We start from the raw sequence: 21,462 nt of genomic DNA on the forward strand, positions 1-21,462 counted from the left end.
TCACTCGCGGGATGAACAATTAATTGAATTCAAATCGACATCGCAATGTAGTAGAAAGAAATTTCAAATTGCAAAAAGGCTGCAATTTGGGGAAGATTAAAAAAAAACAAAAAAAAACAGTTGGTTGGTCTACTAACGGCTATTTTAAATATTCACACAATGTTATTTTTCCAAACATGAAATGTTGAAGTGATAAAGCCACTGATTTGTTTGTGCTACTGTCACAATCTGATTTACTTATTTTTACGCCACATGTTTGTTAGAATAAAGATGTCATAGTGAATGCTTAAAAGACAAGTCAAAGTGTTTGGTAAGTTAACATCGCTAACAGAAGTAGAAAGCTGTCTTCCATAATTTATGGTTTATTTGCCTTTATTTTAGTATAAGCATAATCTATAAGACAAATTGAATTGTATTCCTTGTGTTGGGTAAAAAAATAAATGAGGAAATTGAAAAATAAATAATTGGCTGTTAAATCACAATATTGGAGGGTGGCTTATAGGAATGGAATGGCAATTAGATTATTTTTCAAAATCGAAAATTTTTCAAAAGAATGTGAGTCATAAATGAACCTAACGTGTATTGTTTTCAGAATGGTGGGAGAAAGGTTGAGAACATGCAAGCTCCTCACAGGAAGGCCGGAGCTGACATTCTAACCCATGGCCACTGAATTTCGAGGCAGATGCGCTAACCGCTCGTCCACCATGCTGCCTACTTTAAAGCAAATGTGAAAAAAATTATTATGATCTTCGCGCCATCTGCCAGAATCCTCTGCTGCACTTTCCCTGCGTTGCAGAGACGCAAGACTTCACGTAGCCATATTTGACGACAACCAGCTGGCATTAATGAGCAGCGCGTTAAAACCACCGTAAACATTTTTCCCCCCTGTACGCACGGAATAGTCTACATGTGCTCCCCCCAAAAAAATAAATAAAAAGAAATGGGCACCAGAGACACCCAAGTCAATAATGCCCACCTGCGGCATGTCAAGGGCGATTAGCTGGCGCAACGAGTTGGGAATACAAAAATTCTGAAGTGGAGGGAGGGAGTAAGATGGAGGGAAAGATTGATAAAGCCAAAGAGGGACAGGACACACATGGCCCCTCAGGTACAGTGTTGTATTTCAAACCGGCTTGTGAAAGAATAGAGGGGCCAGGGCTCAATCAATCACTGCATTAGCCCGCAGCTACACTGCTGCCTGCCTGTGTGGGCTCCCAACAGCTCGCAACCACCACCGGGAGGCGCTCTAGCTCACCAATCAGCCCTGTGAGGAAGCAGCAAAAGCCCACCTGCTCACTGGCCAATGATGGAGAGGGGGGGGGGGAGTTAAAGGGAGGAGTCAGTGATGTCACAGAGATATGCCGTGATCTGTTTTCTCAAATTAGGACAACAATGTGTGCTTCCTGTGGAGTGAAGAGGCCATCTGAGAGGGTGTTAAAAGTGCAGCCAGGCAGCTTTCTCATAGGAAACAAACAATAACTCTTCCTTTTAATTGCCTCGCTCCATCAACAATACATAGACACGCACACGTAGAGAGTGAGGCAGAGGGCACTTACACTCAGCCGGTCCGTCCTCCTGGTAGTCGGAAGCCAGCGAGGCGTCGTCTGACGGTGCAGAGCGACCCAGGCTCGAGCTGCGGTTGTCGTCAGAACCGTCTTCCTCCCTCGAGTCAGCTGAATGACACAGTGGATGAAAGGGCAGTCAGCGCGGTAGCAGGGGTGGCTGAAGTACACACACGCTGTACTTGAGTCGAAGTACAGATACTTATATGGGGAAAAGAATACAATACAATGTATTCATTCATCATCAAAACCTGTTCCCATAGCTTTGTTAACGTTATGAACAGAGAAAACAGAACATCTAAATGATCTCTGGGAAACAACTGAACAAGAATGTACCTTAGTTGTGTTTTTTTTCTGATTAGACAGAATTTGTTTGTTTTTTTTACTCCAAAAGCTAGTGGTCATTAAGGCTGGTGCAAGACAACGTATTTGCTACCAATTATTTTTGCAGTTGACATCAAACAGTTCACTTAAATATTAACAGAAGTTTCTAAGATCTGCAGTTTTCTTTTTTACATTGCGTCATCATAGATGGAGATCAATACTTAACTTATCCACACTAATTGATTGAACAGAAAGGAAAAAGACAAGTAAGGAGTCGACGCTTGGAAAATCTAATTCAGTCCCCACAAAGTGAATAATTTAAATTTAACCAATTTGAATGATTAAAATAAAAACAGTGCCAAGTATATAAAATTATGGTTCAAAATTGTGACAAAAAAAATTAAAGCATTCTCTCCATTCTCAGACACTGCACACATGGCTGTTCAAGGCTTTAAAACCACATCACACTCACCTGTCTTCAAATAACACTCATAGTGCTGGGAAAAAAAACAATGCTACTTCATCGAACATCTTTCTTATGCATACATACTAAATGTTTTAGCCTCGAAAATGTATCCGGTCGGGGATCCAGTGGCGGGAATATGTCTTATTGGGTCATTGCGCGGCTTGCATGTCTGGCTCTCCATCTAACTAACACCCCAAATTGCGCTTACGCTTTCTCTGTGTGACAAGTGCACACTCGCAGCCAACAACAGGGCTCTCTAAATCCGCCACTCTGGCCTAAAGCCAAATTCCACACACCGACAGTCAAACCTTACGATTGAAATTACTTTTCCCCTCTCTTCGCTCTTCCATCTTTCTTTGCGTGATGTTTGTGCACTCAGGTCCAACAATGAGGCACTCTAACGCAATCACAGCAGCAGAAAGGGGGAAAAATACATTTTTGGACAAGCTAGTTAACTGCCTATGACAAATGCAACAACAAAGGAATTAGGTAAATAAAATTAGGAAAACTGAAAAACTGTTTAATGCTACATCTCGGTGAGCACTACAGAGCGATCAGTCGTGTCACATGTTTTCTTCAACACGTAAAAGAATCTGAATTCACTTTACATGGTATATAAGTACAGTAATGAAGTATTAGTACTTTGTTGTTTTCCCACCACTGGTAGTCAATATCTAATCTTCTCATCTCAGTGAGGCTAACAAACATGCACACCACCAGTTTGTTACTAATGGTGTGAGTATGTGAAGGTCATGTGTTGGCGATGCTGGGAATGATACTTACAGCGGAAGGGGAATTCCTGAGGGTTTCTGCAAAGAAAAAAAAAAACATCTCTAGTCAGCTTCTTAAGTTAAAGACCACAAAACCAACATTCTTCTCTGCACGGGTGCATATACGCTTCTTATCGTGTTGTTTCCGGACTCTTCTTTTAGAAAGGATTCTGTCACAATCACGTACACAAATTGAATCAAATTAAAAGGAAATGATAAGAAAAAGGTTCTTTCGCATGAGACCTTTAAAAAACTGATAACAGCAATAAGCAAGAAGCCATTAGACTCAATGAGTTCATCTGAATGTAGCAAACTGTGTTTAAGGCAATTACAGCACCAATTAGAGTTCTTGTTCAGTATTAGCAACAAACATTAGATAATTGGGCCATGAAATTACACTGTGACGCATCAGTGGACTTTTCAAAAAGGAAAAAAAAAAAAAAGCTAAAGACTAATGATGTCGATTCTTACCTCGCGTGCACCACCCTGAAATTATTCAGTAAGATTTTGCGGGTCTCGGCCGCATTATCACTCAGCTGCTCATCCTGAAGGATCGCAGATACAAACAGCTCGCAGTCTGAAAACAATCGCAAAGAACGATAAGTCAAGTGCGTATATGTTAAAATAGAGTCGAGCCACCAACCAGGGTACTCAATAGACCTTAGATCCATTAGGGGAATGAGAAAATGGTGCTTTATTGTGTTCATATTCGGATTGAAACCCTCTTTTGATACATGAAAGCGCTTGTGGCTAATATAGTAAAGTTAAAAGCAGAGTACTACCATAATTAAATCTAGAATATGTTTGATTTAATTAACAATAAAATAGAAGCATTGATTGAAAGTGTCAGTGGCTTTTTCACAGAGGCTTTGGCTACATTCACACTGCCCAAATGGGATTTTTTTTGTCAAATCTCATCTTTTGGTGTGAGGATTCATTAATGAGAATAAAATGCATCTTTGAAGTCCGATATATATATAACCACATATGAAAGAGGCCAGGATCGGATTTTAAAAAATAGAGAAAAATTCAACTGCTCACATTATATGGGGGGAAAAAAAGAAATCAGCTAATAGTCACATATGAGCAAATAAAATACAAATATGAAATGATCTGCAGTATGAAGATAAATGATTCCACGTTAGACAGCAAATGTAACTGAGCAGTGTGGCGGCCAATTCTGTGATGCTGCGAACAAACAGGTTGGCCCACATCAGTAATCTGATTTGTCTCCTTCACACCCGCACTCATATCTTGACACATTCAAATGTGTGTCCAAAGCTTGGTGCTTTAGCCTGGCTGTGCATGATAATAGCTATGTTTGACTCACTTCCAATCCACTAAACAATGCCCTATATCAGTGGTCCCCAACCACCGGAATGCGGCCCCCTACTGGTCCGCAGGCCAGTTTGGACGGGGCTGCATAGATGAAGGAAAATTTTTATTTATTTTTTATTTTTTTTTAAGTGACCGGCTTCTCTTAGTTACATTGGACTTTTGATGCATGTCAAGATGATAAACGTCTCCGTCATATTGCACAAATAATAAACCAACAAGATACCAATTAGTAAATAACAGACCATGTACGAGGCCCGCTCAACACTATATGCGAACACCCCCCCACACACACACACACACATCCACCCCGCTCCCACTCTCTGCAATATGTGGCGAGCACCCCCACACCCCCCAGTTGCTGGGGCGCAAAAGTTAAGGACTTGTATCAACTCATCCGAGGCTCAAAAAAGGTTATATATTGAGTTTTCACTCGCCCACTTCAAACCACTAAAGATGAGTTTCAAAAAAACTAAATAAAATTGAGTGTAGTTGGATAAGTAATTTAAAAAAAATTACCATCTAGTAGTCTCCTGATGTCGTGTGGGATGGTCCCCATTCCTGACGTCTATTAGTGCAACACACTTCGCAAGACCGGCTGTGCTCGTCCAGGCGTAGTTTTTGCTTTCAACACGCACACCCGATCCGACCTCCTGTTACAGCGTTGACACAGAAACAAGAACCACCTGCGCTCTGAAACCAAACTTCCGTGCCAGTGGCATCGAGGTGCGCACGCAAGGATGGGTTATGGGGGGGTGGCGTGTGCGCAAGATGACAACTTCCTGTGGTTTCTCAGTCGATGCTGACAACTAGTTTTACAGGAAGTGAAGGCCCCGGCTCGTCCTACAGCATCACAGCTATACAACAGTCAGGGTTAATTAAGTAAAACATTTATGTGCAGTACTAAGAAAAAAGTCTTAAGCCGCCATTACGTTAGTTTTTGCTCATATACTCTGTAACCACAAAACCACTAAACGTACAGTGCAGAGTGGACCGCCACCAACACTATGTCAGAGTTCAAACGTATTCATTTATTTATTATTTATTACAATTCAATTGACTGATATCAAAGAAAATTCATTGACAAAATTACAGTACATCACCTGTGGTATCTCATGAGAATTATGGGGTTTTTTTGTAGATAGATGTATTGTATATCACACTACTCGCACTACACACATTAAACCTGGAATATGGCATTTAACAAACGATTGTATTGTTGTGACGTCACTTTTTAAAACCTCAAACTCCTACTTTTGACGAAACCAAACTTTAAGGCGTCTGTTCGAATGTAACAATTATATTTGCTATGTATAACCACGTATCAACGTACCCTTACTTCTAATAAGTTTGTACCTACCTTGTTAATAGCTTAATTGTTCTGGGAACGCTTTTCAGCAAAGACGCCAATTTCGCTCGAAGAGAGGGAAATGAGAAAGGGGAAGAGCTCAAATATGACGCAATTGCTAACCTCCCAACCAGGTGACCTCATTTATCAACCCGGAAACATTTGCCCCGGTTTGAATATAATTAATAAATAAATACGAATAAATATATTCAAACCCGATCAAATTTCTCATCAAACGCAATCACAATTTTTGCTTCGTGTTTTGCTCAACATTATTTTGCTTCGTTACACACATCCAAATTATGTGGCGTAATTGTCTCGTCATCTACCTGTTTTATCGGCGGCGAGTTTTGCCGACTATCTCCGCTCTAGTTTTAACCTAGTCAAATAAGAAGGCTTCTTTTAAGTCCAAGTAACCTTATACCTGATACGAACGATTTGCGCAAAAGGCATTGAAAGTGTCGAACTTCGAACGAATTGTTTGACCAGTTGTTGGTGTGGATGCTGCATTCAGGAACCTTAGTGAAATTTGCAACGACTTTAGGACTTGAGAACACGACAGTTTTCGTGTTGTACACTTTGTCGCACCAAAAACGAACTTGTATGTTTAAAAAACACTTTGCATGCACTCACTGAATGTTTTGTTAAAGACATAATTTATTGCATGTTTTTTTCCATTGTGTTTTTATGATGATGAGAAAATACAGCTTCTTTGAGCATGCATACAAGACATTTAGTCACACTTGGGAGTGGTATCATTATGCTCAAATCCAGTTACCAAGCAGATTTGCGAGCTGGCTTCTCTGCAAGTGTTAAACGCAAACCTACTCTTTTTCAAATTCAATCACGGCTGCTGCTTTGTGTTTAGAAATTACACTACAGCGTCCGTTGTTTGGTATCCGTCTTAGCCGATTAGGTTTTGAAAGGATCTATACGTTACCTTCCCCGAGAAGAGCACATATTAGTAAATGCTTTAATAGATTTAATTCCCTCTCCCTGGGTTTAAATCATCGTATTGACAATCTTGATGGCTCTCCGATGTGGGCTGAGAAACTAATTAGGATATTCGTGACAACACAAGCTTCTCTAAATTGGTCCCGCCAAGTATCCGAACAATAATTTATAACAGCAGTAGATGTGTGACAGAACACAAACAGTTTGAACGCGTACAGGGAGTGTAAAATGAATAGAACACACGCTGGGCCTCGCCTATCGTTTTATTGATCGTGCAACACAACCGACGCACAGCAAGGGAAGCCATCAAATGACCGCTGCTCCATCACGCGTGGCTCACAGCGCATAGTCAGACTGAGCTTTTAATTTCCTTTTTAAATATAGTATTTAATCATCTGGATTTGCTTTATGCGCTGGGAACAGAGACACAGCATCCCAAATCTACTCCCACAACATTGGAAGCATACAATTGTCTTAATAAAATGAACACAAAAGATTGAGCGTCATGAAGGTTTTAGTCCAACCCCTTTATTGACTATTTAATGAGTAGGTGCGTCCTGAGGCTTTTGTTCTTGCAGTCTCGGTTTTTTACTTGCATCATCTTGGTGTATGATGGCGTATGATATATGTTACAGAAACTTAATAAATAATACATGGGAATATTACTAAAAACTCAATGTAGTTTTCTTTAGTGCCGTTTCTCACTCACATGCACAGTACTCCAGTTAAGCTTCAAGCTGTTTGTCACTGCCAGTTAGAGTTTACAGGGAAACTGACATTTCAAACATGAGAATGAGACATTGTATATTTAAACATCAAAATATTCAAAAAAGGCATATAATTGAATCTGACGAAGTGAGCAATCTTAATGCTAACATATAATTTGGAAGTCCTTACGTGCAGTGTTAAGGGCTGGTCTCTTGTTGGTAGTTAGTCCAAGCTGCAGTTATTTTTTTGTGTGCGCTGCAATAAAAGGCATCAACCTACATGTGCCGATCACATACTTTTCCACGGAAATCTGCCAATCACGATCAGTGGCTGATCAATTGGTACACCACTAGTTAGGATACTTATTCTTCAAACGACATTTCAACAGAAAGCGGAAACGCATATAAACATCTTAAAACAATCACATGCATATATTGTTTATGCTCTGTGGAAACGAAGACCGTCACTGAAGATTTGTTGGGGACATTATCTGTCTTTTGATCTCGCTCTTAATTATGCAGCGTGCTGTCCAGCATAACTCAGTGCTGCCTGGCATGTTGTGGCAAGATGTGGTACTACACTGAAGACATGCAACTCTAAATTCAGACTCACCTGTATACTATAAGCTGCAATATACTGGAGTGGGGTATCTTTTTTATTTTTTTTAATCTTTTTTATTTCCAATAACATGTCACTTGTGTCTCTGGTTTTCATGCAAAGTGCAGTTCGATGACAGCTTCCTTCCCTGTCGCATCCCCACAGGAAGCCACGGGGTCAGTTCGAGTTGAGTCCCGCGTCGGAATTGTCCCCACGCTGACCTGCGCCTAACTGGCCTCCCAGCAAAAAGCCCCTGTGAAGGTAAGAGGAACTGGGGTCCCCTCCCTTGGAAAAGAGGTTCCCTCCCCTTGACAGCTCCACAGAGCTGCAGCCACCTGCCTGCTGGGTCAGCCCCATATGAAAAGGGAAGCTCTTTGTAATCCGCCGGGGATTACACCAGGCAACAATGCGCCGCTGAAAGAGCGACAAAAGCCCTATATCAAACGCCGCTGAGGGGGAGCGAGGCTATGATCTCCCACAACTACCAACACTGACTCCTTGGACACCTCTCATCTCACCAAGAGTCTCCCCCCACGCCTTCGACCCAAAAACTTCCTCCCCCAATTTAGGATTCACCAGCTCTGTCCTCCTCCTGCCCTCTCATCTTTGGGATCTGGCCTTTTATCAGCGCATTCCTTTTCATTTGCATTGCGGTGTGGGGAGGGACAGCGGGTCTCTCTGATCTGATAGCGCCAGGAGAGTCAGGAGGTTCCTCGGGGGCACACAGGGCGTTGGAGTGTGTGTCTGCGTCCTGTCCGTGTTACGCACACACACGCGCACACGCGCATCACAGAGCATTCTCAAGATAGGAAGGTATCCCTTGGTGTACTCATACATGCAAAAAAAATTGCTGTGTCGATTTCCTAACCCACTTGCTGTGGATTTTGAGCAGATTGGGTAACCTCAACCCAAGGCAGGGCTAATTGTCTTGACCCAGATTGGATTTGGGCCTGTTGAAAAGCTAAAGCTGGTCACCAAAGTGGCTTCCTTAATGTGCGAGGTCAAATACGTAACCCAAAGCGCTAGGTGTAAATAACTCAGAATTGTCCCTTTTGGACCCAACGCTGGGTTAGCTATGTTGCGAGTGGACAATGAAAGCACCAATTTGTTTTTCGGTGCATATTGTCATAATATTTCTTAAGGTGGACAATGCAAACAAAATATCATCTTTCTTTTTTTTAGATGTCACACTGTAAAAAAAATGTTGAGTGAACTCGAAATTTCAAGACAACAAACCCCGAGTGAGTTGAGTTGGGCAATTCAGCTTAAGTTTATTTAAGTTTTGCTGGTGTGAAAATGTGCTTTCCTGAATTTCTCAACAACAAAATAAGAGTTCATTGATATGTCTGACTAAATTAATTAACTGAACTTTTGACCCAGCAGTTTTAAGAGTGAAAGTCAAGAAATGCGGACAAGAATAGAAAGAAATGGATGTATGCAGTTCAGTGTTCTGATAGTTAGGCCAGCAGAGAAGGCCTCTCTGACCCTGACGGCCAGCAAGGCGCTCCGTCCGACACTTCCGAGGGTCGCCGGCAAATGTTTGTGTTGCCGGAGGAGATAAAAAGAGGCAGTTTGCTTTTCGGATTTCCTCACAATACTTGTATTCCCAGCCCACCCATTGCTCACACACATGTCAGTGCGAGGGGGGCGTTTTGGGGGGGGGGGGGGGGGGCAAAGGTAAGAAGCGATGATAGATTGAGGACACAAAAGACAATAAGAGCTAACGCTACGTGCACAGCGTTCCTTGTGGTTGCCTCAGCGTATCGGAAACCGGGATGGCGAGATTGTATTATTGTAGAATATATGAGCCATGTGCAAATATTAATCCAGCATTATTTGAAGTGTCCGCTAAGCATAGCGATTGCAGCTCGCTCACTGAGTGATGACATACCTCCATTACATGTGATGTATGCACGCATGAGAGCGGCCTATCTTTCACGGCCAAGACATTGTCCCTAGAGGCAGTCGCTCCAGAAGTATCCATGAATTATCCCGCTGAAACAAGTGAGCCAACGCTATTGATACAAGTGGGATTGAGATACTGGAAGGACGCCAGGCGAACGTGTCTGCCTGCACTTGTGATCCTGCCGCCTCCTTCCCCGTCTACTTAATTGGAATACAAAGCAGAGCGAGGTCGATGAGGGAACAGCGTTGAGGAAGAAGGAGAGAGAATCGGGGAGTGTAGGAGGGGGAGGGGGGGGGGTGCGCTGTCTGTCTCCAGCAACCTTCACTCCTCGCTGGGAATTGACTGGGGAACCAGCGAGCGAGACCGACACACTGTCAGTGGTAAAATGAACTGTCACCTTGCATTTCTCAACCTGCTGGCGCCGGCGAATTGGCCGCTTTGAACCATGTGACGTGACACTGATTGAGTTCTGGAAGGAGCCGCTCCAATTTCCATGAGTGTCCACACAAGGAGCATCCACATGTGGAACCTCGCTATATAGCGGTTCATCTTTCACACCCGCGTAATATCGTGGATTTTTAAGTGATCGCTTTTTTCAAGTTTTTGTGGTTTGTGATTGAGCTGAACAACTAATTCAATTAAAATCGACATTGCAATGTAATAGAACGCAATTTATGAAATACAATGCAATTTTCAAATAACTAAGGCTACAATTTGGTGGCGTTTCATTTTATTTATACATTTATCTTTTTGTTTAATGCCACCTGACAATTTGGTGACTGAAAATAGACTCAACTTTAGACCAGGTAAAACCAGGTCTAAGTTGTGGCGCAAGTAATGTAATGTGATTTTGTTGAATTTTATCAAGGTGCATGCAGACCGATTCTAAGATCCTCTGATATGTGTGGTGCATATCATTGTATTTATTTTAGGAATATGATATCAGCATGCATTGAGCCCTTTGAATCAGCGTAGAAATCAGTTCATTGAATGCTTTATTATCATCTTTAGTATATTTTTAATGCACCTCTCTGGCTGCGGGGTTGTCATACACAAACACATAATCAGGGGTGAAAAGCAGTCTCCAAATGGTCACGTCACAGTGGCCAATTTAACATCATCCGCAAGTGGAAGTGTGCTTGCAGTTCCTTATTAAGGTACTTTGTATGCTTTCATATCCTGCATGGACTCTAATGAGTCTATTTCTGCTTTCGAAATGTCAAAGACTGTGGAGTGATGAGACACACTTCCATTGGCCAGGAGACAAAGCTGCTGTGTTCACCCCCACAACGGCGCAAACGCCTCTTTCTACCTGCGCCCGTCGACCAACATACCAAAAGAAAGAAAACTCCACCTAATCACACAGCTGCTCATGAAAGCAAGCCAGTTTGTAGTCATATATCTGATCACAATACCAATGCAAAAACAAATCAGCGGCTTTATCCCTTGACCATTTCATGTTTCATGTTCTCTGTACTCCATTGTGCCGCTCGGCTGCGCCGCCTCCTTGCTAGTCTTGTTTTTCTTGCCGGCGCGACAGGAGGAAAACTATTAGCGCTCGCCGCTCGGATCCTAGAGGCAATCCCAGCGAGTATTAAGACGTTAACCATGGCCAAGTCACCTGTCTCTCCCAGTTACCGCACTGACGGGGCGGAGAAAGGATGCGGTCGCTGGAAGGATCCGAGAGGCCGGGCCTTGGGGCTTGCACATCCATTAGAGCCTGACACGGATAGGGGGAGGGGCTCGAGTTAAATGGAGCTTCGGTTCCACAACAAAGGAAGAAGCGAGCGTGCTGATCATAACGAGGCGGATTTCCTTCACTGTAGAGTTGCAGTCACGGGTTAATTGTCCGAGCTGAATAAATTATTCGAATGAAACTGTGTCAATAAGTGGGATCAGAATTATTAATCAATCAGCTTTATCTACGGGTTACATTTATCTCATGTGCTTGCATTCTCTGTGTTTTTCATTAATATAGAGATGCCTTTTTTAAGAACAATGACAACAAATCTTCAATTGACTCTAAATAAGAATGTGTATTTAGTGCGTGAAAACAATGCAGAATATATGCTCACCTGTGACCATATTTGCCTAAAAACACGAAGACCTCTGAGGCATCTGTCAGATGAGAAACCCCCCCGGTTCTCCCATGAATACTGGTCCTTTGAAGCTGGGGGTCCCTGCCGGGTGACGTGCGACAGAGGAACTGGTCGAAACCCAAGGAAGTGAGCCTGGCAATAGACTTGTAAAAGAGCCTGCAACAACTGCCAGCAGCATGGGGTACAAACAGCACTGGCTTGACCTCAAAGTCAGCTCAGGAGGGGGGCGGTCATCTGGAGATATTTTAGATATCAAATGCTGTACAGTGCCCCCCTCCCCTGCTATGTCGTGGTTCGTTGGTCGCACCCCCGCTACATTGCTGATCTTTGTACAATCATTTTTGAGGTGTGTTACAATATGCAGGAAAGTTGGAATTTAGAGTTGTGCCCTGAATCCAGTACCATATTTTGCTTTTTTAATATTTGGTGTTCCAGTGTAGCAGAGAGTGTGCATGTTAAAAGTAGCAGCTGTTTGAAGTAGGGATGGGCGAGTACCAATATCTGGTATCTGTAGGATACAGATCTTTTTTAAGGTATCGTGTAGGCAAAAAAAAAAACTAATCTGATATTGAGTTAGTCCTCAGCAGAAGTTGGCGCTCTGCTGCAGCATTTTGACACATATGAATAAATATCTAAAATGAAGCCTTCTGACCGACCCAAATTAAGCAATTTTCCTTTTTCAATTCAGCAGCCTTCTACTACCTCCAAACGCCGATTTGAATTCAATTAATTGTCCAGCGGTAGTTTGGCGTATCATTAAACGGGCTTCTGCTGTTTGTTACTGTGCAGGTTCTTCTCTCCTTAATCTTGCATTGTCCAGCGGAAGTCCTCTGAGTTCTTCCTCCCCCTTCCCGAGGTGAACATCTGTCTCGGAGGCGTCGGTCGCAGCGCCGACTCTGACACCTCCAGATGGAGAGCCCGCTGGGAGCGTTGAGGTATTACCCACAGAGATGGCAGGGATCACACCTTTGGAATGAAATCCCACACTTGTCTTCAGCGTCGGCCGCTTCCTTCTTGTCGAATGTGCCACCGTGACCCGTATGGATGATACCCCCTCGGCCCTTATCACCCACTACCACAGTACAGTACTTGGCTTGGTAACTCAGCTGAAACATCTAAACTGAAAAAGCTTAATTTCCTTCACCGTTTCAATTTGAAATCTGAATTCTCTCACAGGGCGGACCAGCCGATTGATTTGAATTTTGTTGTTCAAAACAGCCTTGCTGACATTATCAACATGAAAGCTACTTTACACAAGTCAACTTGTGAATTGGTCTCTATATTTAGACGTTTTTCCGGCCCCTTTGACAAATACTAAATGTGACTTGTGAATTTTATTGTCCCTCAGAAATTAACTTGAAGAATTTATTCCTTCTCATTAATGGCAAAAAGCAGAAAACCATGTTGCTAGACACTTTGTCCCTATTACAGTACATATTACCGTATTTTCCAGACGATAAGCCGCTACTTATTTGGTAAATTTTGAACCGTGCGGCTAATATCACTGTGCGGCTTTTCTGTGCATTTCTGAACTCTATAGTTCAGAAAATACGCTAAATAAATCTCGATTTTTTTTTTCTCTTGGGTCTGTTCTGTTTTAATTAGTAAAGTTGCTGCCGTGTTAAAAGGCACTGTTTTAAGAATCTGTTTATGTTTCTTTATGAGCATTCACAGAACAAAATCGTTCTGTACATGCAGGAAAAAACACATTTTTTTTCAACATAGAAAATGTTGGCTTATAGCCTGGTGCGGCTTGTATATATATATATATTTTTTTTTAATATATTTTTTCAAAAGAGTTGCTGCAGCTTAGTCTGGAAATTAAATGTCATGTACTTGATGTATGTTTCATATTAATTCATAATTAATTTGCCTTTATTTTAACATGAGCTCACTTTTTAAGACTATGTATAATAAATCTGAAGTTTTGTATTATAATACAGATTCAGTTATTGTTATTTGTTAAAAATGCCCGGGAAAGGCTCCAAAAAATAATAACAAAAAATAAAAAATATTGCTGATTAAATTACAATATTGAGGAGAGAAAAAATGACATTCGATTATTTTTCTAATTGTTCAATCGTATTAGAAATACTGTAAAGCGAATTCAGACAGAAGGAGAAAAAAAAACAAAAAGTAAAATTTGTTTGACTAATGCCTTTGTCATTTGCTTTTCATAGGTTAAGGGGAAAAATAGATTACCATCAACAATTACCTTCGGTATAAAACTCTAAAACCCTGCTTGTACTTTGGACTTGTCAAGTGGTCTCCTTTTACCTCCAATTGCCTAATTTCCACCTTAAATCTAATTAAGTCCAGCTGTTATATTTCACATGGTCGCTAATTTCAGTGTTTATGCGGAACTTTGATGAGAGATCCCTCAAATGCTAAAGCTCTGATGTGCGAGAGAGGGCCTGCAGCCACCCCGGTGTCCTGACAGATTGACTCGGCATTCATTTGTGGCTGAACTCTGCGTGAACCTCGGGCGTTAGGAAAGAAGGCCGCCGACAGGCCGGTGCTGCGGGGCCAGTATGAGCCTGTGGGTGTTTGTGCACAAACTCAACACCCAGTGCAAATATTGAAACTCACTGCCCCTCCTTGGTCATCAGACCCGACGAGGTACTCAGGTTCGGCAGATGCCCAAATAAGCACTGAGATGTCATCTAGGTTCCCTAAAAATATGCAAATGTGCACTCAGAAAAAACATAATCAAGGAAGAGCTTTTTTTAAACCATACAATTGCAGAATCTATTTATTTACTTCAAATCAGCATACATCTGTGAATTTCAAAACAAATGAAGTAATCTCAGTCAAAAGCGTTTTTCTTGTTCGTGTTCATAATAAGTTGTGTTTTACTTATTTGTGCTTAAGTTTGTGGCACCATAAATTTGTTCTGTTTAATTATTCCCCTTATACTTCTGTGACATAAATAAGTCAGTTATGGTGATGCTATTGGCTATGATTCTATCATGTAATGAGCTTGGAGGAAAGGAGTTATTTTGTTACGTTACGTTAAGTTTAAAATCTAATTGAATTGTTACGACGTGGGGTCCCTCAAGGGTCAGTCCTTGGACCCCTTTTTGTTCAGTTCGTTTATGTTACTCTTGCCCCCCTGTTTCAGAATGCCAATGGTGGCTATAAAGGCTACTCTGACACTCAGCAATACTTAGTAATTTCCTCAAATGACAGTAGTTCAAATGACATTGTTGGGTTAAAAACAAAGACAATACGAAAACTTGGGGTGCTGATAGCTTTGGAGGTGACTTTTTGCAGTCATATCAAATTAATCACTAAAACTGCCTTTCACTAAAGCATATCCAAGGTGAGGGTTTATTTGCATGATCCAAGCAGATTAGGAGAAACGTATCCACGCTTTTATCTCCAGTAGACTTGCTTATTGTAACGGACTTCTGACTGGCATCCCTCAAAAGAGCATTAAACAGCTACAGCCCATTCAGAACGACGCAGCTCTGGTTCTGACCTGGTCAAAGAGATTACAACATATAACACCAGTCCTAAAGCCCCCAGACCACCAGTCAACCACAGAATAGATTTGAAAATCCTGCCACTGTTCTTGGAATCACTGAATAGTTTTGGGCCCTTAATGTAGTTAGGAAATTTTAATTGAATATAAACCCAGTTGGGCTCAGCAGTCTGCAAGCTTGGGTCAATTAGTGGAGCCTAGAGTTCAAAGCAAACATGGTGACGTGGCGTTGAGCTCTTATGCTGCACAAAAATGAAAAAAAAAAAAAGCTACCACCAGAAGTGAATTATAAATGTCTTTAAAAACTATCTGCATTTTTCCACATTCCTTTGATTAAGATCATTTAAGCATTTTTAAAATCAATTTCACTCTGCGGGCTTATTGTAATTTCAGAAAGCAACTTTTTATTTATTTCCTTTGCTTTTAAATATCTTTATTTATTTTGTTTGTAAATGTTTTTTAATGCTGTCAATGTGCATTCTTTTAGTAATTTTAATAAGCTACTTTTAACTTCTTTACTTTGCCATTGAATGTCTTCAGCTGATGTGCTTTTAGATGCTATATGTTTTTTTTTATATCATAAGCAAGTGAAATACATAAATATTGTGAATTTGCCCTAAATAAATTTTCCGAGTGTAAAAATTCAGCGATGCATTTGACTGTCGGCTGCATCCAGCAGGATTTGGGTAACAAAAATGGAGACCTGCATGCACCCTGCAGTTTGTTGTCATGTTTAGAGCCCCTGGAGGTATTTGGAGGTGAATAGGTCACCAGGAACCACCCCGTGTGTTGTGAAAGATTCCTCATGTCACATTATGCAAGAGGGGAATAAATATAGACCACCACACTTTTGCCAACTAGATGTATCACTGTTTAAAAAAAAGTTGTGTCATCTCAAAATTTAAAGGCAACAATTTTTTAAAATAAAATTTTAAGTTGTGCAATTTAATTAAATATTTGAAGTTTTGTTGTTGTTCTTTTTTCCCTTTAATTTCACAATAAATAAGAGTATGCAAAAAAAAAAAAGTCGGGTTTTTAGAACAGGAATTTCAGTATTTCATTTTAAATTGATAAACTTTATTCATCTAAAAGCTCTGGACAATTGTTGTAAAATACCCTGTCAAATAAATAGTGCAAACATTGACGCTGAGCGGCTCAGTGCTTGGACACAAACATACACAAGACTTTTTTTAAGTTTTAAAAAGCATGAAACAAAAAAAGCATATTTAGCAGTTAGCTGTATACCCTGAAATTCCACAAGTCCGCGTGCATTTGATTTCCCCCCCCTCATTTTGGAATGCCGACTCCTCCGCAGTATTTTAGTTCACTCTGTTGGCCTGGCCTTGGGGGGCGGCGGCGGTGCTGGGGGGGTGTCAGGCCCGGAGAGCTTCTCCGCTGGCCCGCCGCTCACCACGCAGCCCAGCTTGTCGCGCTTCTTCTGCTTCATGCGTCGGTTCTGGAACCAAATTTTCACCTGCGTCTCGTTGAGCTCCAGACTCGCGGCCACCTCTACCCGTCGGGCCCGCGTAAGGTACTTGTTGAAGTGGAACTCCTTCTCCAACTCTGTCAGCTGCTTGGTCGTGAAGTTGGTGCGGATCACGTTGTGCTGGCCCGGGACGCCGAACTCGGACAAAACCGCTGCTGGGAGAAATGGGGAGAAGAGATGGATGGAATGGAAGACGTGAAACTTTTTGGGGAATGAATGAAAAGTGGAGAGCATTAGTTTGCAGCTCATCGTTTTTACGCATGCATTGCTTTGCGGGGAGCAGCCCACCTGTTTTGGGAGGATTTCGCTTCACTTTCATCCAGTCGAAAGTTTTAGAAGTTTCCTCTGTGTGATCCGCGTCCTTGTGCTGGGCGGTGTAAACATTTTCTGGAACGTACTCCGGTTGCCTCTGCTCGGCGCCGCTATAATGGACGTACTGTGCGCCGGCACCGCTGCAGCTGTCCGCGGTGAAAGGCGGCATATTGGTTCCGAGAGGCGAGACCTGTGCGTGCATGTAGCCCCGGTCCTGCTCGGGGGCCAGGCCGTACTGGTGGTGTCCGTACTCCACAGGTGATCCGTACACCGAGTTTCCCGGCGGTGGTGGCGCGTACTGCACGTCCAGGTTAACGTGCGTCTGGTGGTGGTGCAAGGGAACGTTCTGATGGCCCTCCTGGCCGTAACTATCCGCGTTTGGCGTCACGTATCCGTGGTTGAGGTTGTGGTAGCCGGCCTTGAAAATGTTCGGCCCTCGGTTGCAGAGCGGGTAGTCGAGGTAGGAATTCATCGCGGACGTTCACACCAGAGGAGTCATTAATCGCCCTAACCCCAGAGGTAGTATGTCAAAGCTGTAAAAAGTGCCCTCAACCCCTCATATCACCTTCCTGACACGCCACGTGACCCGCAGCCGGCCAATGGTGCGGTTCGCCGACTTCTCTGTCACGTCCGCCGCGCTCGTCCATCAAGCGGCTCGGATTTGCATGACAAACGCTTCAATCAAACGCGCTCATCCATCTGATAAGAACACAAACGCCGTGCAGCCCAAATGACAAGTAATTGCCCCTCCAAAATTCTTCATGAGCTCGCCAGCGTGCTTGGCTTGGAAAAAAATGTCCCTCAAATGTCCCAGTATTTATAATTCTAAATAAGTGATAAAACCACGTCTTTAAATGTGGCCTTTAGGCTTTTTAAGTAGCTGTTTATCTCTTTGCTGTCGTAAAGCTGTCAATGAAATGCAACATTTAACGTGTTTAGTGTTTAAATGTACTTTTATATGGGAAGAATTGAGGCATGTCTTTTTGGGCCTTCTTTTTTTTTGGGGGGGGGGGTGACTGTGCCAGAAGAGCGCATAGTGATCCATCATGTGCTCTTTTAAAAAAAAAAAGACAGCTTCTGTGACCCTCAAAAGAACAATGACACGCTTCTCACATGTCAAATGTATTCTTATCGCAGGCTAACTTCTCTTTTAGGTCCTTGTCAGTAGTAATGTGGTATAAATTAAAAAGCGAATATTAATCATTTTACTTTGACTAAGGAATTACGACTATACTATCTGGTTCTTTTTATATAATACCACCAAAAATGTTTAGCTCTCCAGTCCAACAATTTCAGCATTTCATTACAGTAGAGTAGTAGGCCTAAGTGTTCATGAAAAAGTGACAGGTTTTGTTCCTAAAAAGTATGTTTAATATTGTTGTGAGCCACTGTGACATATTGCAGTTGGAACATTGACAAAATGCTTAAATATAGGAAAATAAAAATAGACCTTAAACCTCTTGTTCTGTTGCAGGTCAAATTGATCCACTTGGAACATTTGGGAGAAAAAAATATTTGACTTGGTCTACTGGCCGCATTTTTTTCACTTTCCTTTTTTTAATATAAAAAAAATGCATTCCATTATGTGGTGTGTTTTGATGATTACACATTAGAACGGGTCACACTGACCATGACTATTTTTAAGAAAAGACTGTTGAACAATTAAAATATATTGCACATAAATGAAATACAAATTGCACCAAAAAATAATAATGCAAACATATTTTGATAAAAAGTTAAATACAACTGAACCAGTGATTCTTTAATGTACCACTGGAGGAGGCTCGTTCTTTTATCACAATTTGGGAATCACTGCATTAGATCACAGGTGTTAAATTCGAGCAAACCCCTCCCCAAAATGATTTCGTGTTCCACTCAAGTAAATCACGTGTCTATTTCTTGTTTCTTGCTGGAATTGGGAGCAATGCTGCCAATCATCTCCACTTTAACAAACCTACTATACTGCACACAGGAGTCCTTTTTTTTTTAAACAATGTTCCCAAACTTCCTGATGTGCTGAGTGTTAGTGAGAGGAAACACGAACAAAAATCGGTTTTACACCTCTGCAATAAATTAATGAATTTTCTAATGCTGCTGCAATATTAATAATAAAAGTGCATGCAAGTGGACGTAGAATTACAAATGCGTGAGTTTAGGAGCGTGCATGATTCTTTCGTGAGGGCTGCATGAAGACAAATAAGACGAATGAAAATCCTCGTTTGGGTTCTGCGCGTGCGCGGTGCCGTGCGCGTCGTAACGCGTGTCAAATGTGCTCGAAGCGGCATACTCGGACCACTGCTGATGAGACTGGGGCCGAGGCGACGTCGGCTGGTAGTCTCCGCCCAAGTGCACGTAGCCCAGGCTGGACAGTGTGGGACTGCCCGGGTCGGAGGGGGACGAACCGGGTGAGGAAGGCGAAGCCGAGGCAAGGCCGTGGAGTTGCGGCAGCTGCTGCTGCTGCTGCTGCTGGAACCGCTCGTCCTTCTTCTGCTTCATACGGCGGTTTTGGAACCAGATTTTAATCTGGCGCTCCTGTAGGTTGAGCAGGCCGGCCATCTCCAGCCGACGCGGCCTGCACAGGTAGCGGCTGAAGTGGAACTCCTTCTCCAGCTCCACCAGCTGCGCGCTGGTGTATGCCGTGCGAGTGCGCTTGCAGGCCGGTGTGCTGGAGCTCGGAGAGTCGGAGGTGTTGGTGACGCTTCCAAGGTCTGCCAGACCAACAGTGCAAATAAGACCATTAATTACAATCAGATCACGCACGATTTTTTTCAAAGCAGATCACATTACTCAAGTATGATGCGTTTTCATCTTTGTTTCATGTTGTTTGTTTAATTTCTCTCTGTCCATCCTTAAAACTCGTCCTAAAACACATTTTTATTATTTGTCTTTCGACTCAGCATTAGACGCGTTTTATTTTGTTAACTTTTTTTATGTTATTAATTTCTCCCTTTGACGGTCTTTGTCATTATATGTCTGTTTTTTACTTTATGTACAGCACCAAATGTAGCTGTGGTTGTTTTTCAAGCGCTTTCTAATTAAAGTTCTGTTATTTTTTTTCTTACACAAATAGTGTGTTGGTTATATTACTATATTTTGCCATGCATTTATGTGTAATGAATACATTTATTTTTCATGTGTTATTTTTTTAATTTACATTATTATATTTCATTTTGAGAGTTTAAGTTACATTCCCAGTCAGCCTGTATTTTTCTTTGGTATTTGAATATTTGACTTATATTACACTTTATTTTATATTATTATAATTGTATTAGACTTAATCGTACTCCTTACTGGTTTGACGTAAATTTAGGCAAATATTGTATTGATTGATCTTAATGAATTTTCATTACTAAAATAAAGAAAAAATGTGGTTTTATAACAAACCTGCAAGCCTCCTGTCGTGTTTGTTCTTGGCCTGTCTGGACTCTTTCATCCAGGGGAAAATGTTTTTACTTGCACCAAACTTATGCTCCACTGACTGCTTGGCCTGCTTGCTGCAAGCAAAAGCAGAACACAGCGAGAAGATCTGTTGCTGCTCATGCTTCTGCTGCTGCTGCTGCTGCTGCTCTTGCTTCTGCTGCTTGTGCTTCTGGCTGCTCTCCATGACACGCACACAGCGAGGCCCTTTGACCTTGTGACGCTGCTCCGGCAGCCAAAATGTCACATGGCAGCTTTGCAGAGAGTCTGAAAGAAGGCAGAATCAGGGAGGAGAGCAAATGATCCATCTTATCAACTCAATAGTGTGCTGACATGAATAGCCTGCACACTGGCTGCAGGATATTAATACAGCCTGGGCCATAAATTTGCATGCAACCTTAAAACTTTTGGTTTAAAATGAACCAATTTGCATTTAAAACCATTTAAAACATTTAATATGTTACTTTTTCAAAGTCTAACTGTAAAAAAAATATATGGGTTAACCAATATGGGTTATTTAAAAAGTTGCTTTCTAATTGGAAAAAAAACAGTGAATGAACCAACATGGGTTAAAAAAAACATATATTTATATAAAAATGTATGGGTTACCTAATATGAGTAGTTTACAATTTTACTAATTCAAGTCGAAAATGTTAAAAAAGGCCAGAATGCGTCAAAACCAATTTGGTGTGAG

The 21,462-nt window shown here is 41.8% G+C and overlaps 3 protein-coding genes across 4 annotated transcripts in view; all 3 read right to left on the reverse strand.

The window, feature by feature from the left end:
* The window catches only part of skap1 (src kinase associated phosphoprotein 1), a 43,635-nt gene extending 37,339 nt beyond the window's left edge, over positions 1-6,296 (reverse strand). Inside the window, exons 1-5 of the mRNA XM_088283918.1 lie at positions 5,818-6,296; positions 4,977-5,110; positions 3,594-3,699; positions 3,136-3,161; positions 1,557-1,673 (exon numbers count right to left, since the gene is read on the reverse strand). Of these exons, the coding sequence (XP_088140044.1) occupies positions 1,557-1,673; positions 3,136-3,161; positions 3,594-3,699; positions 4,977-5,016 (289 nt within the window). The 5' untranslated portion in view covers positions 5,017-5,110; positions 5,818-6,296. The remainder of the gene's footprint in view (positions 1-1,556; positions 1,674-3,135; positions 3,162-3,593; positions 3,700-4,976; positions 5,111-5,817) is intronic.
* A 10,393-nt stretch (positions 6,297-16,689) lies between these two features.
* Positions 16,690-17,876, reverse strand: hoxb1b (homeobox B1b). Of its 2 annotated transcripts, none has more exons than XM_088284631.1 (2): positions 17,328-17,876; positions 16,690-17,191 (listed from the first exon to the last, which is right to left on the reverse strand). In XM_088284631.1, the coding sequence occupies exons 1-2, from the start codon at positions 17,821-17,823 to the stop codon at positions 16,878-16,880; spliced, it is 810 nt and encodes a 269-aa protein (XP_088140757.1). In that variant the 5' UTR covers positions 17,824-17,876; the 3' UTR covers positions 16,690-16,877. The 2 variants fall into 2 exon arrangements, with proteins under 2 accessions (XP_088140757.1, XP_088140756.1); XM_088284630.1 differs by having other exon boundaries at positions 16,690-17,194.
* Positions 17,877-19,487: 1,611 nt separating this feature from the next.
* Positions 19,488-20,955, reverse strand: LOC148317189 (uncharacterized). Its single transcript, XM_088285234.1, has 2 exons — positions 20,736-20,955; positions 19,488-20,059 (listed from the first exon to the last, which is right to left on the reverse strand). Exons 1-2 carry the CDS (start codon positions 20,953-20,955, stop codon positions 19,488-19,490), a joined length of 792 nt encoding a protein of 263 aa, XP_088141360.1.
* Positions 20,956-21,462: the final 507 nt, after the last annotated feature.

This window comes from Idiotropiscis lumnitzeri, chromosome 20 (genome assembly GCF_059441095.1).
Source record: "Idiotropiscis lumnitzeri isolate Australia: NSW breed Sydney's pygmy pipehorse chromosome 20, RoL_Ilum_1.0, whole genome shotgun sequence".
NCBI classification, from domain to species: domain Eukaryota; kingdom Metazoa; phylum Chordata; class Actinopteri; order Syngnathiformes; family Syngnathidae; genus Idiotropiscis; species Idiotropiscis lumnitzeri.

Coding starts and splice junctions, on each gene's coding strand:
- hoxb1b (XM_088284630.1), bottom strand. CDS start 17,823: ATGAATTCCTACCTCGACTACCCGCTCTGCAACCGAGGGCCGAACATT. Junction 17,195..17,327: donor GCGAAATCCTCCCAAAACAG/GTGGGCTGCTCC, acceptor CATTTCTCCCAG/CAGCGGTTTTGTCCGAGTTC.
- LOC148317189 (XM_088285234.1), bottom strand. CDS start 20,955: ATGGAGAGCAGCCAGAAGCACAAGCAGCAGAAGCAAGAGCAGCAGCAG. Junction 20,060..20,735: donor ACACGACAGGAGGCTTGCAG/GTTTGTTATAAA, acceptor TTGGTCTGGCAG/ACCTTGGAAGCGTCACCAAC.